Here is a 16,349-nt window from a genome sequence, read left to right on the forward strand (position 1 = left end):
GGTTGAAGATGTTCTAGAGGTCAACAATGGTCCATGGGGTGATTAAATGGTTCGCCAAGGTGGAGATTGTTGTAAAATTAGCTCACATTTAGTATGCATGCGAAGGAGTGAGCGACCGGTCGCAAGGTTTGGGCGACCGGTCGTTTAGAAGCAGAGTCGAAGTCTGAAAAATTCGCAGGAAGCGACCGGTTGCAAGGTATAAGCGACCGGTCGCCCCTGTGCTGTGCTGATGTTTTCCTTACGTGTTTTCAACTACTTTTTCGGTGGCTATCGCTTTCCACAAGATTGCAGGTGTTTAATGGGTCACTTCTAAGGTAAAAGAAGGTGGACTACCTGCTGTATAGTTGGGAGAGCACTCATTGCCAATTGGTTGTCTTGGTTTGGAGAATCCATTCTCCATTTTCTGGTTTTGTGGAAGGTGGCTGAAGTGGGATTTGTTTACTTGCATGATCTGATCTTTAGTCTAAGTGGGAGACTAAAGGAAGGAACGTGGAAGACAAGATGGTGCCTTATCTTGTGTCCATTGGTTTGTGTAGGTAATGGAGATAAAGCAAGACATTATAAGATGAGAAAGCAAGTTGAAGTTAGGTGTGGTTAATCTCAAGGTGGTCAAGTAGCTGGGTGCTATTGTATTCAAAGGAGGTTAACTCACCAAGGGAGAACGTGAGAGAGAGCAATCAGTTCAAGTTTAGAGCTGAGTTGGGGTCTTGAGAGTCTAGACACCAAGGAGGGAAACACCAAGGGTTGTGAGAGTGTTCACAAGTGCATCAAAGTGTTGAGCAAGGGGTGTGAGAGAAAAGAGAGCTTGGGGAGATAATAGAGTTCTAAGGGGGTTTTTCTGTGTAAAACCAAAGTTGTAACTTATTCTTTCATGAAGTGAATTTCTCAAGGGGATCACCAAGAGGATGTAGGCAATTGCTGAACCTCTATAAATTCTTGTGTCACTTTGTGCTTGGTTGTTGTCTCAAGTGTGTGTGTGTGATTCATCCATCATTGTGTGTGTCACAAAGTCCATCAACAACAAGATCATTAGGGGAGTGAGTGAAAGTGTTTGTCCATTTTCACAACACCTGGCTGCCTCTGTGGACATGGTGTTTCCAGTCATACATGGTAAATTTGGTGAAGATGGTGGCATTCAGGTGTACTATTGCATAACCTTTACTTCCACTGCAAGTTTGCAACACAAACACACACTAATGGATTTATTTTCTATTTCTTCCTTTGGTATGTAATATTTCAACATATGATGGTTCAGGAGTTGCTGGAAAAGTATAACATTCCATTTGTTGGCACGGGATCAAGTGAGTGTTGCCAAGCATTCGATAAGGTACGAGATGATGAATTGGACAATGATTGTTACTACAATATATAAAAATTATTTTAATATATATAGAGAAAGAGTTAAAAAGAAAGAAGATGACAATAACTGTTTGTGCTTTTGAATTATGGTGCAGTACAATGCCTCATTGGAGCTCAGCAGACAAGGATTCATAACAGTACCAAGTTGTTTAATACAGGTACTATCTCAACTTAGTTGTCTATATATTTATAAAATACACGCTTTTGTCAAAATTTTCTTTATCTACATAATGAGGGATGAGCATCAGTAGGCTGCATAACTTTTTCCCACGCATGATGGCATCATTAGTTGCACTTTTGAAGTTTGTTTCTGTCACTAATTGTGAGTATTGATATTGGTTCTTGAGGATACAGTAATTTGGATGGTTGTTTACAATTTTGTGAATTTTGGCGTTGATGTATTTGTTCTTTTTAGTTTCTCTGACTCTAATGACTTACAGGGAAGTGAAGCAGATGAATCTGAACTGTCAAAGTGGTTTGCAAGAAATCAACTGGACCCTAAGTCAGGGAAAGTTGTGGTAAGGCACATATTGAGTGCTGTAATGTAATCAAACCCAGAGTGTAATAGTGTTTTATTTGGTCTATTTATGATAATATAACATCTTTGTTATCTTGTTCCAGGTAAAAACAACACGAGCAGGATCAAGCATTGGTGTTACGGTTGCATATGGCCTGGCTGATTCCCTTAGCAAGGCTAATGCAATTATTACAGAGGGTTTTCGTATTTCTTTGTTCCCCTTTTTTTTTTTTCTTAAACTCTCACTCTTCTAAATGTTTCATGAAAGTTTCAAGAGAGTTTTAACCATGTGCATGAACTTGGACCATGTTGGTTTGAATATGAATTTAGCTGGAAATAGAAGGTGCAATATCCTGAAATTAATTTTGAAAAACGTGGTTTCAAATATAGAGTAGAAAGCATTCACTGATAAAATTTGTTCTCTTTTTCATGTTTGATAGGGAATTGATTCCAGAGTCCTCGTTGAAATCTTTCTTGAAGGAGGGAGTGAGTTTACAGCTATTGTTCTTGATGTGGGATCTGGTTCAGATTGCCATCCTGTTGTATTACTACCAAGTGAGGTATGAATGCTCCATTTCTGTGTTTGCTTCATGTCATTGTATTGCAAATAATTAGTTGGAATATAGAGGACATCATTATCACCTTGTAGGTATATTACACATATAATAGATATTGATTAATATTACTCCTTAAAATGACCAGGTGGAACTTCAATTCCATGGCAGTGTTGATGTTACGGAGAAGGATGCAATTTTCAACTACCGGAGGAAATGCCTTCCAACACAGCAGGTAGACCAGTTTTTGACCTTACAGAATCACATACGTCAGTGTTATTTTATATGTCCACATTTTTCTGTCTATTTGAAAGGGTTCATAAAATGTTTATTATTTGACTTCTGGTGCGTGATGTGTAATAAATTTCTCGTGTCATCTTTCTGATTTTTAGTCTATGCATGCCAAACAGGTTGCCTATCACACTCCACCTCGTTTTGCTATTGATGTCATTGAAAGTATTCGAGAAGGAGCATCTCGGTTATTCCAAAAGCTTGGCCTCCGTGACTTTGCTCGAATTGATGGATGGTTTCTGCCTCAATCTATTCATGTAACATCATCGTCAGATAGCAAATTTGGAAGGACTGAGATGGGTACAATATTATTTACTGACATTAACCTGGTAAGAAGGCTGTCTAATAGTCTCAATGATATTTATTCTAGGTGTTGATTCTTCTTAGATATTCAAACTATCTTTATTTCATTCATCAGATTAGTGGGATGGAGCAGACCAGCTTTTTGTTTCAGCAAGCCTCGAAGGTGCTTCTAATTTTAATTTTGTTTTAATGGAAGTCGTTATAGATTCTATACGGTGTGAATGATTGTTGTTTTTTAGCATCTTAGTATTTTACATTAATCACTACAATAGCAGCTTTTAGCATTGTTGTATGGAAAATCTTAAGCATGCCTTTAAGAATGACTTACAGAGTTCAGGCAGCAAATGACATGCAAATCATGAAAAGCTGTTGTGCATGACATCTCCCCTCGCCTGCCATTTCTATTTTTCCATTCTCTCAGTACTTGTTACATTTTGGTGCCACTAACTTGCTTGAAAACCTGCTTTTCTGATCCAGGTTGGTTTTTCTCATTCAAATATTCTCCGGAGCATAATTCGTCATGCTTGTGTGCGGTATCCGAATCTTGCATCATTTGGCAGTGTATCAGATTATGCGCCTAGAAGATCAAAAACCTCAATGCTTAATGAAGCAGTTCATAATTGCAACGGCACTCGAAAAGTTTTTGTTATTTTTGGAGGAGATTCATCAGAGAGGCAAGTATCTCTTGTCAGCGGAACAAATGTTTGGCTCAACTTGCAAGCTTTTGATGATGTAAGTGTCCAATTCACGGGGCATGTGGTTTTTTGAGTGTACAATATGCTCTATGGTTTGGAAATGTGAAATGTTCAGAATGGGGACATTGGTTAAATTTTCAAGACGCTACATAGAAATTTTCAGGGAGACAATCCTATTTTGAAAATTTTCTAGACGATGAATGTATAAGCATATGAGTTAGCTATTTTTATAAGCTTTTGCAGTCATTTAAAATCTGAACATCTGTTAATGTTTTTCATCTAGAAGAGGAACGTCTCATCAAAGCTTTGATTATGTGTTTGAAGAATTTTAGTGGCTCCTTTTCAACTTCTCCTGAGACTATCTCCAGTAGTTGATCAATGATTTAGAATTAATTCACTCTGTAGATAACTATATTGTCGTTAGAAGTATTCTTTATTTGATCAAAGTGCATGATAGTTATGACTTTGTCTGACATTGACAATCTTGTTGGCTACAGCTCGAAGTAATTCCATTTTTGCTTGCCCCCACAACTGGAGATTCATCTAACGAATTTGATGTGAGTTCCAGAACAGTTTGGTCTTTACTGTAAGTCTCTCTCTCTCTCTCTCTCTCTCTCTCTCTCTCTCTCTCTGTGGATGGGTGGGTGCACAAGGTGGGGGACAAGTGAAGATCCCTTTTTTTTGTCAGTGTAAGTTATATGTATCATTTTATGTGGGCTTCCACTTCTCTTATTGAAATTTTACTCATTTATTAGAATTACTACCAGAAATGAAAATTGGTGTAGAACATTAGAAGTCTTGTTTACCCCTCGAAGTGATACTTCAGCAAACCTGTGAACACTTTTGGCAAATTTTCTTATGATATATATAAGCTAGTTAATTCTCCATCTTCCTTGACATGCATATTATGCTATAGAAGATCTACTGGAATCCTGAGTTATTAATTGCCGTTTCATTTACTATGTACTTAAATACCTTGAAACCAAGATATCTACCAATGCAGTCCAAAAGAGCTTTAAAATGTTTTAGGGTGACAATGAAACTTCAGTGCAGTCCAAGTTCTTAACTAAAGCATATGGGTGTTGTAGACAGGGCCCTCTTCCTCTAAACACTTTCTTCATACAATTTAATTAGGTTTCTTCATGAACAGTTATTCTCTTGTGCTAAGACATACCACAGAGGAAGTTCTTGATGCATGCATAGAGGCAATTGAACCTGACCGAGTTGCACTTACATCTCACTTAAGGAACAGAGTTGTTCAAAATCTCATGGAAGGCTTGAAGAAACATTCCTGGTTTACGGGTTTTGATATTACTGATGAACCACCTGTTAAATTAACTGTTGAACAGTGGATCAAGCTAGCCAAGGAAGCTCAGGCTACAGTTTTTCTTGCAGGTTTTCTTTGTCAACCATTATCTGCTAGTGATAGATTGTTAACATTTTATTTTCTTCATTATATCAGTACAATTTAACATAATTACTAATGTCTGAGAGATCGTCTGGATGTTTTAAAAAGAATTTCACTTGTATTAGTTGTGGGCAAATATAGTCCAAATGGAGTGTTGATTTTATGAACCATCATTGCTGAAACAGAAGTTCAGAGAGAGAGAGAGAGAGAGAGAGAGAGAGAGAGAGTTCATAGGGTTCTGATTCCATTATTTAGGGACTTGGGCAAGAAGAATTTGTAGGTTCTTTAGCTGCTAACAGAATAATTGCAAAACACTAATAAAGCTATTTATAGCTACATGCTTGACAACATCTTATTCCATTTCTTCATTTGCCTTCTCTTCCACCTATTCATTTTTGCTTTCACCCACTGCACCATTTTCACTTTCTTCCAATTCAGTACCCTTAATTTCTTCCAATGAACCCTCATTTTCTTCCACTTCATTCTCATTTTCTTCCTCTTCATTTTCATAGCATTATTTTCATCATCTGCTTGAACATCATTATCTCCTTGCACAGCATGCACAACATCATCATCATTTCCATCTCCATCCCTTAACGATACAAAACAAACCCATTTCCATCACTTAATAACATTCAATGCACAATAAATCAACCTTGTATAACTATATAATTACCTAATTTGGTAGAGTACTATCATTTTCAACTCAGCAAAGAATTGTGTGATGTCTTGTTTTGGCGCACAATCACCAGGTTTAGTCCATTCAAACCTTGTTGTGTAAGGTTCTTCAAGTCCTCCTCTTCTCGCACAAAATGATATTTGTGCTGACAGTTCATCATAATTGGTGCAGGATTGATTAAAAATCCAGCCCAAAAAGTTGAAATGGTCATCACGAACTTGTATACCTCCATCATAAAACCTGAAAAGTTAAATAAACAGCAAGTGATGAGATGTAAAGAAAATTAAAAGAACTGAAGACGTAAAAATTTATTAATATAGAATGTATTGTAAACCTTATAGTATCTCTCACAACTCGGTTGTCATCCTGGTACCAATTCTCAAGCTCTGTCTCAGCAATACATCTGTAGCAATTTAAAAATTACTAATTATTAAATAAGCCATACTAATGATCACTAATCAAATATAAAAGAATTTACCTATTCTTAAAAAGGCATATTGATTCAAGTAACACTTCACTCAATAGCTGATGTGGCCATCCCAGTCTCGCGATCCTCCTTCCGTCCAGTAGAATCTCAGACCAGATATAAAATGAAACACGAAAAGTTCCAGTCATAAAATGCAACCCGGCGAGGTTCCTCAATTCGAACTTGACACGATTGTCGTCGTCCAACAACCCTCTATTGAAACCCCCAACAAAGCTACCTGTCACTATTGTGGTCATTCGATATACTGGTATAATGCAAGACGGCTGCTCATGAGCATATAGAAACCTAACATAATTAATAACAAATAAAGATGTTTAGCCATATATACATTTATAAGTACATAAAGAAACCTGAGATAATTAATAACAAACAAAGATGTTTAGTTACATATAAGTTATCCAAAAAAATGAATCAAAATATGATATATATTTCGCTGGCCCACCTGTTGACTCCAAGGTATATGGTTTTTCGAACATTTGGGTCACCACATGGAACAACCATAATAGCCCTTTCTGGTGAGCTATCCACAGGAGCATCTGAATCATTTGGTATTTCTGAAAAAATGAATAAATAAGTACAAAATTAAAGAAATATTAAAGATATTAAATTAACAAACTTCTATTGTAAGTAAAAAATAAAAATAAATAAAAATTTAAATAACCTTCAAAATCCACCATTATTGCCTCCTGCAAAAATCATATTAAAAAATTAATAAACTATATATAATCAAGAAAACCCATAGATAATCAAGAGGCCGTATAGCATAAAGAAACACAAATATAATCAAGGACCTATATATGTACTCAAGAACCCATATTTTATGCATATATTCTAAAGAAACTCATATATTATAAACCCATATATAAAATAATCAGTTGCTAAGCATAGTTGGAAACCACCGAGAACAAAAATCGCTTTTTGTTTGCAAGCACCTTTCATGGAACACATAAGTCTACTCAAAAGAAAATTCAAGGAAAAACTAGGAAATGTATATGAAAATTATGAAACTATGTTCATATATGAAACTATGAAATGCATATGAACATTACAAACGGAAATTAATAAACTATATATAATCAAGAAAACCCATAGATAATCAAGAGGCCGTATAGTATAAAGAAACACAAATATAATCAAGAACCCATATTTTATGCATATAATCCATATATAATCAAGAGAACCCGTATATTCTAAAGAAACCCATATATTAGAAAGAAACTCATATATAATCAATAAACCATGTATTAAAAAGACGCCATAATAAAGAAACTCATATTATAAACCCATATATAAAATAATCAGTTGCTAAGCAGGGTCGGAAACCACCGAGAACAAAAATCGATTTTTGTTTGCAAGCACCTTTCATGGAACACATAAGTCTACTCAAAAGAAAATCCAAGGAAAAACTAGGAAATGTATATGAAAATTATGAAACTATGTTCATATATGAAACTATGAAATGCATATGAACATTACAAATGGAAATTAATAAACTATATATAATCAAGAAAACCCATAGATAATCAAGAGGCCGTATAGTATAAAGAAACACAAATATAATCAAGAACTCATATTTTATGCATATAATCCATATATAATCAAGAGAACCCGTATATTCTAAAAAAACCCATATATTAGAAAGAAACTCATATATAATCAATAAACCATGTATTAAAAAGACGCCATAATAAAGAAACTCATATATTATAAACCCATATATAAAATAATCAGTTGCTAAGCAAGGTCAGAAACCACCGAGAACAAAAATCCCTTTTTGTTTGCAAGCACCTTTCATGGAACACATAAGTCTACTCAAAAGAAAATCCAAGGAAAAACTAGGAAATGTATATGAAAATTATGAAACTATGTTCATATATGAAACTATGAAATGCATATGAACATTACATTTGAAACTTAGAAACGAAAGATGGAGGGAGAGGTATATTGTCAGAAATTGAACCTGTATAGAATCTTTTGTGCTTGAGAATTGAGGAGCAACGAGAGAAGCTTGAAGAACACGGAAGCTTGTATTACTATCTCAGAAATCGTAGACTGCTGTGTGTTTGAGAATCAGAATTGTAAAACGACTTTAGCATGTGCTTTATATTAATGCCTTAACAAAGTGAGGCACACTAGTGCCACGTGATAGTGTGGAATGTGCAAACAAAATCAAGGGTCCCACAATATCTCAACGACCTCTGTAACAAACTCCAATGAAAGGTGGTACGAAATGAAAAGTGGACGCAACAAAAAATTAGGATTTACCACGTAATAATAGTTCTTCCAGCATGGTCTGGGTGGCGGTGGGTGGGCCTGGATTCCCCTTGTAATTGGAATTAAGGACCTGTACACAAAAAACAAAGAAATCAACTTCGTCTCATCTTGATTTATCAGAGATAGACAAGTTAATCGGACCGCTCAGATGCGATCTGCATTTACCATATTGGTGGTTTCATTAAGAAGTTGCAGGCTGCGTCTTGATCCAAGCTTATTAACGCCTCCAGCCGGCATTGATTGATCACTGCACAAGACTCACCCGTTTAGATTAGGATTTTTTTTTTTTTTTTTTTTGGACGAAATAAGCTTTCATTGAAAAGGAGAAGAAAAAACAGACAGTCACCTATAGAGAATTAGAAACTCAGGGAAAAAAACTAAACTCGCAGAGTCTAGAAACGCAATTTTTCCCCACACAGACAAAAACACAAAAATTACAATTAAGGGGGACTAGGGAGTCCATCAGAAGCCAAAACCCGCACCAGAGACGGAGGTGGCTGGTTAGCCCATCCTTGCGGACACACCGCCCTTAAACCTATCGCTGCAGTCATGAGCCGCACGATTTGCTCTACGAGGGATCCAACACCATTCCACAGCAGAAAAACCTGCACTCAGGCGCCTGATCTCCTCTATCAGAGGGAGAATAGTCCAGGCCTTCGTGCAAAAGTTACCCTTGATATTATCAAAGAGGACTTTTGAATCTGATTCCATCACTAACCTTGAGTATCCTCTCAGTCTTGCACATCTCAGAGCCTCGATGGCAGCTTCCGATTCTGCATTCAAGGCACTGTTGCAGTAACGCTTACTAGCAAATCCATAGTAAAATTCCTTTTCCTGATTTCTAATCACCACGCCCAAGCCTGCCTCATGGTTTTTCCAAGCAGCATCGAAATTAATCTTAATGGCTCCGTTAACAGGGGGTTTCCAGGTGCTATCGGAGGGAGTGAAAACACCATCCCCATTCCTGTTGGATACAGCTTGACGCCTCATCGCATCAAATTCCTCTGCAGCTGAAACAGCATACTCCACCACTTTCCTGGGATCGATTGTAATGCCCTCAAAAATAAATTTGCACCTTGTTTTCCATATCTCCCACGAAAGAAAACTAACCAGGGACATAACCCAAACTCTTTCGGATTAGGAATTACTTCCAATGAATCGGGGAAAAATCAATTGCAATTTCTAGAGTTAATTTTTCGACACAAACAAGGCACATACATCAATCAGACAAATATTCAAAAAAGATTCAAACCCAATTCAGCTCTGAATTGTGATTCGAAAACCCAAAGAGACCGTGCTTTTTTGGTATGGGACAGTACAACTTTCATAGAATCGCAAATGTCAAGAAAAAGCTACAGAAAGAGGCAAACAGACCCAGAGCTAGAGCAACCAATGCAAAATGAAACTGAGAGAACTTAGATCTAAAGCAGCTCAGACAGAGAGATCGACTGTGAAGCTTACACTGGTAGACTGTCTTTTTCACCTTCGATTTCTTCAAGTTCGACGAGCCGTACCTGGCTCTGGGCACCATCGAAAAGAATTAGCAGGTTTCGTTTCAATGCTAGAGAATGCTACTTGATTCGAATTGAGATGGATTGAAACGGATTGAGCATGAAGAAAAACTCAATCCGCAGTTTGTTTTTGAAGGAGAGAGAGAGAGAGGATTTGAATTTTAGAGGAATGTGAGAAAGAGAGAGAGAGAGAGAGGGGATTTGAATTTTAGAGGAATGTGAGAAAGAGACTTCAATTTTAAGGGCGCGTTTCGCCAAAAAAAAAATAAAAAAATAATTCTTGAGGGCGGGAATGGAGAGCTAACTAGACCGGATTTTTTTTATAATAAAATAAATAAATATTTTTTTACAAATTTCAACTAAAATGTTATTCATTGGGCTTTAAAGAAAAAAACCTCCCAAATCGAATATTGACCGTACTAGATCGAATGTCTAATTTGATATAGGTTTTATTTATTTAATTTTAAAATTGATAAGAAAATCGAATTACTGGATTAAAGTTGCGTATTCATTAATACTTAACTCACAATCAACCGAACCAAAGCCAAGTGTATTACAATTTAACTCAAATCAGACCTTCAATTGAGTATGGTCAGTATTCGATTTGTTCGCCATTAATATTCGCCCCAATTATCTAATTAAGGATATTAGACTTTTTGTTTTAGCAATGGAGTGCAAAATGAAAATCACCCTACACTTGGATTACTAGCTAGCCTTGGATTTGGAACGCAATGGACGAATGTTGTATACTGAATCTGATGAGTCCGAGAATATACATGTTCTTGTGGAAGATGTCGCACTCCACAAGCTGGCATCCTTGAATACTGAATCTGATCCCACAAGAAATACGGTGCAGTCTACACAACAGAAACGTGGTAAGAAGAAATTTGTTGTTCATGAGGGTCTTTGCAATCCCCCTTCAAAAAGGAAAAAAATTTCTAGAGGCACAAACATTCATTTATTCATTTGTAAGATTCCAGAAAACACGATACAAGTAGTCTTGGAAATTCCAATAGGGTTAAGTGACATTACAAGTGAAACTCACTAATTTATTCATTATAATTATAATTTAATTGTAATTAAGAAGCAGCATCGCGATTCACATCACAGCTTCAGTCTTCCCCGCTTCTATCCATATTAATCTCGTGAAGAACGACCACAATAGCAACTATGAAGGCGTAATCAACATGAGGGTACACAGTAACTCCAAATGCATCTCTTCCAAACAAAGCACTTTTAACATCATGTTTCTTGTGCATCTGCATTCACATTAATACATTATATATGTTATATCATCATCATGCATCATGATGAAACTGATGGATAATATGCTAAATCTTACTTGAGCAATGATGGTGTTATCTCCAGTGTATATGGTGCATGATCTCTCCCCCCAACTTCCTTTGACCTTGAAATCATATTGCTCTTCTTTTGTATTAGCAGCCAAGAACACATCTAATTCAGTCTTGAACTGGAAAAGCGATGACTTCTTCGCAGTGAAAAGTAAATCTTTGGCCTCTGAGCTCTCTCCTCTATATACGTGCCATCTCCTATGCGCTGTCAATATCTAAATCAACCCAAATAACAGCACTATGATCAAATTAGATCAAAGCAGAAACATGGGGGTGTAATTTTTCAGTGCTTTAGAGCTGTTTTGAATTGACCTTATATGAGATCAACATAGGGATGTAAATTGTAATTAACAAATTTAACTTAATTACTGCGATTCACTATAACTATATCAGTACGTACACGTGTCGCCAATCCATGAAACACAAATACAGGTGGGTACCTTTTGTCGAAAAGACAGGATCGGATTGCCGGCGCCGTCGAGCAAAACGCGGCGGTCGTGAAGGCTGAACAGGGAGCCTTTGATCTTGAACATGAGATTGCCGTTGACATCGGAGACTGTGAAGGCACCTTCCTTGAGGCTCATCATCTTCTCGGTGATCACCAGATCCACTGGGTACGTTGCTTGAAACTGTGGGCTGACCACCGTCACTGGGTTCGCCAGTGGCTGAGCGCTCGGTCCAGCTGCCGGCACCGGCACCGCATACGACATGTCGTTAGTTTCTCACCCACACTTGCAGAGCTTGATTTTTTTTGGGGTGTGATCACTGATCAGATTGTTTGGGTATTATTTATTGAAGGATGAGAATAGAGAAATGAGACAAGAGTTGACCCTCTCGTTCGGATAGAGGGAGGGAATCTGTCGGCGGGTCTGAATCCGACTGAGAGTGAAAATTGCAATTGCCATGAAGTGGCGGAGCCCTCTTGTGAACGCGTGGACGTAGTGCGTGGGGACATGTTGTCGAATAAATCCCATATCCAATAATGACATGGATGAAAGACAAATATTTCATTTCCAATTTTGTGATTTGAGAATTATTTATGTTAAATGGTATTGACTCAGTTATTTCTGTGTAAATAAGTATAACGTAATCTTTACATATGTATGTAACAAAGAAAAAAAAGCAACAGATAGTTGTGATTTTGGATATTTAGGTGCATAATTAAAGTTCTATAATTAGGAATATTTCTTGAACCAATTACTTGTAATTACCTTATGTCGAAGAGTGAGGGTCAAAAACTTGATTTATGGAAACACAATTTTGGTGAGTTTGCTTATAATCTTAATATTTGTTGCACTACTATTCTTAATAATTGATACGTGTTCGTAGACATAACCATGATTAATTTTTTATTTTAATTTATGTAATCATGATTATGTTTATAGATACGTATCAAGTATTAAGAAAGGTAGTGAGCATACATATTGGGTTAAAGTGGTGAGTAGAAATACTCCCTTAGGTAAATATCATTTTATATATGAGATAATGGGAAATAAGTTCTTCAGGGCAAATCGTACGTATTTAGTATATTAGAGGCTTTCCTGATTGCTTGCAAAATTTGAGAAATTTGAAACAGAAAGAAACCAATACAAGTAGAGAACGTGGAGAAAGATATGAACATGAGGGCATCAAGGGTTGAAAATTTAGAAAAAGAAAGAATATGTGAGGAATGTGAGATTTTAGCCACACATGTTAAATAAATATGAGTGCGTGCATCATCACATTCACGTGTCATTTATCAAATAAAGATTATAATCGAGCAACATATATATACTAAAATAAATCTTAATATTTATGAATATTTACAAAGGCAAAGGCCAAAGGGATAGCAACAAAGATGCATATCGTTTCCTCATTAGAGCAAGAAAGTAGATCCAAACTAATCTACTCAATCCTTGGTCTTAATTTTAATTTTCATTAATCTCATCAAGAATCACAATAAGCGCGATGATGAATGCATAGTCAATGCCTGGGTACACTGTCACCATGAAATTGTCCTTTCCAAACAACACGCTTTGAACTGTCCGCTTCTTATGCATCTGCAATATTTTCCCCACAAAGATATTCTATCGCAGTCAATACACAGTTGATGCAGTAATTAATTAATATTAATATAGTTGATTATAAGATTAATTGAAGTAATCTTACTTGGGCAACGATGGTGGAAGAGTTCCCACCATATATGACACAAGATCGTTCAAACCAACTTCCTTTGATCCTAAAGTCAGGTGCTTTCTCGGCGATGTTATTTGCTAAGAAAATATCCAATTTGGTCTTAAATTGGAACATCGAAGACCTCTTAGCACTAAAAATCAGATCCCTTGTTTCTGTGCTATCCCCCCTAAAAACTTGCCATCTATCATGTGCACTTATGCACTGCACATAAATATACATACAAGAGAATTAATATAAACTCTCGTAAAAGTTCTCTTGTTAGACTGTGTGTCAATTTATTATCAGACTACGAATTCAATCTAAAAATATTAAGCTCTTACCCTATAAACCTAAACGTTCACAAACAAGGCTTAAAGTGCAAAAGCTACATAAAAACCCTATACATGGTTTTTTTCATGTGTTATGTTAACTAACAAAGTTTTACCTTCTTTCTTAGAGTGATGATGGGATAACCAGCTGTGTCAAGTAAGATCCTGTGGTCACGAAGGCTTAAACGAGCTCCTTTGACTTTAAAAATGATGTTGCCATTGATATCAGAGACTACAAAGTTGCCATCGGTTATGGTCAAAACTTTCCTAACAATTGCAAGATCTACAGGTTGGGGGCTGCAGAAGTGAGGGCTGACGATCGCAACGGCGGGATGAGCGTAGGCTATTGTTCCGGGATCAGCGTACTCTAATGGTGCCGGATTAGCGTAGGCTAACGATGGTGCGCTAGCTTCTGGTTGTTTCATGGTAAGAGAAATGGCGGATACCGATGAGCGCCTGTATTTTGATTTGGTTTAGGATAGAAAGAACGGCAACAATGTTTGGTGAATGGTGAGATCGATCTTTTATGAAATGAGGACATGCCAAAACGTGTTTCGTGTATTGACCGTTTCCGTTTAAAACAAAGCAAGTCAAGCCAATGCGTAGACTTTGAAATTGTCGACTTTTAAACAAATACTATAGTCTATAGAGGGTTCTGGAAAGGTGGCTTGGTTTTTTCCTCGCAATTCAATCCTTTTATTAAAAAATTTAGACCAACTTTTTGGTTCAAAGTTTGAAGTTGGAAGTTTATCTCATAATTTATATTAGACGAAGTCATGGCGACAAGCCTGTGCTAATTCATATTAAAATATCTGAGACTGAAAATAATTATACGTTTGGATTGTGGAGGCATGGTGAGGAAAATTTTGTTTGAAAGTGTTATTTTATATCCCAACCAAAAATAAAGCCTAAGTTTTAGTAAATTGAGATTAGACCCATAAAATTTATTTTTAATCACCTACAGTCATTATAAAAAAAAAAGAGTACAAAGTAGCCACAATACCAAATATGAGTACAACATCACCAGTGACCAAACACAAAAATAAATTGGTTTGATCTGGAGAGAATTACGCATGCCAGAAAAAACCTAAAACCTCCAATTCGGTAGACAAAAGCACATGTACTCAAACCTACAATACAGATCCACCGCGCAACGGTAGTAACGGCAAATCCACATCGAAAAGTCGAACACTAAATACAAACATCAACAAACTCCTATTGAGTTTCTGAGAATTATGAGACTAAAATAAACATAGAAACAAGGACACCGCACCACATCCTCTCCAGCAAACCAAAGAGACTCGTAGCAACAACATGGCTAAAGCTCTTATTTTGCACAGGCAAAACTCGATCCCACACAAACTAGCAACAATCACTTTTCCAACTCCAAACACTGAACTAGAGCAAAATCCATGTGAGTGGACCAAAAGCTACAACAAAATCATGGCGTCTACAGTAGATTGCAGTACTTGCTTAAAAAACACAATGAAAACCAAAGAAAAAAGCTGGATCGACAACACAGCACGCATGAACGTAGTGCGTGGGGACATGTCATCGAATAACCAATAATGACATGGATGAATGACAAATATTTCATTTTCAATTTTGTGATTTGACAATTATTTATTTTATATGGTAATTGACTCAGTTAGCTCTGTATAAATTAGTATAATATAATATTCACAAATTTAAAAAAATAGAAGAAAAAATTAGCAAGAGCTAGTTGTGATTTTGGATTTTTAGGTGCATAATTGAAGTTCTATTATTAGGAATATTTGTTGCACTAATTACTTGTAATTAGCTTATGGAAATTACAAGTAATGTCCATATATATGGGAACGACAATTGGTGAGTTTGCTTATAATCCCTTTTTATAAGGTTGTTTACGTAAATCTCCTTTTATATATGGGATCATGGGAAATAAGTTCTGTAGGGTAAATCGTACTTGTTTAGGCCCAGTTTGGGATTGCTGTCACTTTTAAAAAAAGTTGCTTCTGCTGTGCTTTGAAAATAATTAGCTGTAAAGTAAAGCAGCTCCATGTTTGGTAAACAATATTTTTAAAGTGCTGTTAGTACAAAAAGCAGTGTAAAAAACGTTTCGTAAATTTTAATATAAAATTGTTGTAACTGTGAATAATGACTAAAATAGACATGATGTTAAAAGTGTTATATACTAATCATGTGGTGGTAGTTGTAGTGATGGAGTGGAGGTGGTGGTGGTGGTGATGAAGGTGGAGTTGGTGGTGGTGGGGATGGCAGTTGTGGAGGTGGTGGTGGTGGCGGCAGTGGCAGCATGGTGGTGGTGGTGGAGGAGGAGGTGGTGGTGGAGGTGGTGGAGGAGGTGGAGGAGGTGGTGGTGGCAGAGGATGAGGAGGAGGAGGAAGTGGTGGTGGTGGTGGTGATGGTGGTGATGTTGGTTGTGAAGGTTTTGGGGGA

General features: G+C 36.7%; 5 protein-coding genes across 7 annotated transcripts; 1 reads left to right on the top strand and 4 right to left on the bottom strand.

The window, feature by feature from the left end:
- Nucleotides 1-372: 372 nt before the first annotated feature.
- On the top strand, nt 373-5,210 carry LOC110768402 (uncharacterized). The gene is made up of 14 exons (XM_088254128.1): nt 373-1,139; nt 1,256-1,327; nt 1,455-1,517; nt 1,800-1,877; nt 1,981-2,080; nt 2,207-2,253; nt 2,317-2,436; nt 2,579-2,665; nt 2,841-3,050; nt 3,140-3,187; nt 3,502-3,756; nt 4,217-4,305; nt 4,870-5,114; nt 5,182-5,210. Exons 1-14 carry the CDS (start codon nt 1,089-1,091, stop codon nt 5,208-5,210), a joined length of 1,494 nt encoding a protein of 497 aa, XP_088110254.1. The 5' UTR covers nt 373-1,088.
- Nucleotides 5,211-5,337: 127 nt separating this feature from the next.
- On the bottom strand, nt 5,338-10,284 carry LOC110768400 (uncharacterized). Of its 3 annotated transcripts, none has more exons than XM_088254330.1 (10): nt 10,029-10,284; nt 8,733-8,814; nt 8,559-8,637; nt 8,254-8,345; nt 6,955-6,979; nt 6,736-6,847; nt 6,285-6,578; nt 6,141-6,209; nt 5,804-6,046; nt 5,338-5,719 (listed from the first exon to the last, which is right to left on the bottom strand). In XM_088254330.1, the coding sequence occupies exons 5-10, from the start codon at nt 6,968-6,970 to the stop codon at nt 5,461-5,463; spliced, it is 993 nt and encodes a 330-aa protein (XP_088110456.1). In that variant the 5' UTR covers nt 6,971-6,979; nt 8,254-8,345; nt 8,559-8,637; nt 8,733-8,814; nt 10,029-10,284; the 3' UTR covers nt 5,338-5,460. The 3 variants fall into 3 exon arrangements, with proteins under 3 accessions (XP_088110456.1, XP_021827825.1, XP_088110457.1); XM_021972133.2 differs by having other exon boundaries at nt 8,254-8,348; XM_088254331.1 differs by having other exon boundaries at nt 8,254-8,348; nt 8,914-10,284.
- LOC148293518 (uncharacterized) lies at nt 9,069-9,686 on the bottom strand. The gene has a single exon (XM_088254131.1). The coding sequence runs from the start codon at nt 9,684-9,686 to the stop codon at nt 9,069-9,071; it is 618 nt and encodes a 205-aa protein (XP_088110257.1).
- A 729-nt stretch (nt 10,285-11,013) lies between the features above and the next one.
- On the bottom strand, nt 11,014-12,284 carry LOC110768393 (protein LURP-one-related 15). Its single transcript, XM_021972122.2, has 3 exons — nt 11,871-12,284; nt 11,421-11,645; nt 11,014-11,337 (listed from the first exon to the last, which is right to left on the bottom strand). Exons 1-3 carry the CDS (start codon nt 12,138-12,140, stop codon nt 11,191-11,193), a joined length of 642 nt encoding a protein of 213 aa, XP_021827814.2. The 5' UTR covers nt 12,141-12,284; the 3' UTR covers nt 11,014-11,190.
- Nucleotides 12,285-13,199: 915 nt separating this feature from the next.
- LOC110768383 (protein LURP-one-related 10-like) lies at nt 13,200-14,433 on the bottom strand. Its single transcript, XM_021972106.2, has 3 exons — nt 14,030-14,433; nt 13,579-13,806; nt 13,200-13,469 (listed from the first exon to the last, which is right to left on the bottom strand). Exons 1-3 carry the CDS (start codon nt 14,336-14,338, stop codon nt 13,338-13,340), a joined length of 669 nt encoding a protein of 222 aa, XP_021827798.2. The 5' UTR covers nt 14,339-14,433; the 3' UTR covers nt 13,200-13,337.
- Between the last annotated feature and the right edge of the window lie 1,916 nt (nt 14,434-16,349).

Source organism: Prunus avium, chromosome 6 (assembly GCF_965620075.1).
Source record: "Prunus avium chromosome 6, drPruAviu1.hap1.1, whole genome shotgun sequence".
NCBI lineage: Eukaryota > Viridiplantae > Streptophyta > Magnoliopsida > Rosales > Rosaceae > Prunus > Prunus avium.

Bases quoted from the DNA above. Each gene is read 5' to 3' on its own strand.
- LOC110768383 (XM_021972106.2), bottom strand. From the start codon at position 14,338: ATGAAACAACCAGAAGCTAGCGCACCATCGTTAGCCTACGCTAATCCG. The intron at 13,807-14,029 runs GTAAAACTTTGT...ATTTATGTGCAG, and splicing joins TCATCACTCTAAGAAAGAAG to TGCATAAGTGCACATGATAG. The intron at 13,470-13,578 runs GTAAGATTACTT...AAAATATTGCAG, and splicing joins CTTCCACCATCGTTGCCCAA to ATGCATAAGAAGCGGACAGT.
- LOC110768400 (XM_088254330.1), bottom strand. The intron at 6,579-6,735 runs GTGGGCCAGCGA...TAATTATGTTAG, and splicing joins ATATACCTTGGAGTCAACAG to GTTTCTATATGCTCATGAGC. The intron at 6,210-6,284 runs GTAAATTCTTTT...AAATTGCTACAG, and splicing joins ATATGCCTTTTTAAGAATAG to ATGTATTGCTGAGACAGAGC.
- LOC110768393 (XM_021972122.2), bottom strand. From the start codon at position 12,140: ATGTCGTATGCGGTGCCGGTGCCGGCAGCTGGACCGAGCGCTCAGCCA. The intron at 11,646-11,870 runs GTACCCACCTGT...GGGTTGATTTAG, and splicing joins TCCTGTCTTTTCGACAAAAG to ATATTGACAGCGCATAGGAG. The intron at 11,338-11,420 runs GTAAGATTTAGC...ATGTGAATGCAG, and splicing joins ATAACACCATCATTGCTCAA to ATGCACAAGAAACATGATGT.
- LOC110768402 (XM_088254128.1), top strand. From the start codon at position 1,089: ATGGTGTTTCCAGTCATACATGGTAAATTTGGTGAAGATGGTGGCATT. The intron at 1,878-1,980 runs GTAAGGCACATA...ATCTTGTTCCAG, and splicing joins CTAAGTCAGGGAAAGTTGTG to GTAAAAACAACACGAGCAGG. The intron at 3,757-4,216 runs GTAAGTGTCCAA...TGTTGGCTACAG, and splicing joins ACTTGCAAGCTTTTGATGAT to CTCGAAGTAATTCCATTTTT.
- LOC148293518 (XM_088254131.1), bottom strand. From the start codon at position 9,686: ATGTCCCTGGTTAGTTTTCTTTCGTGGGAGATATGGAAAACAAGGTGC.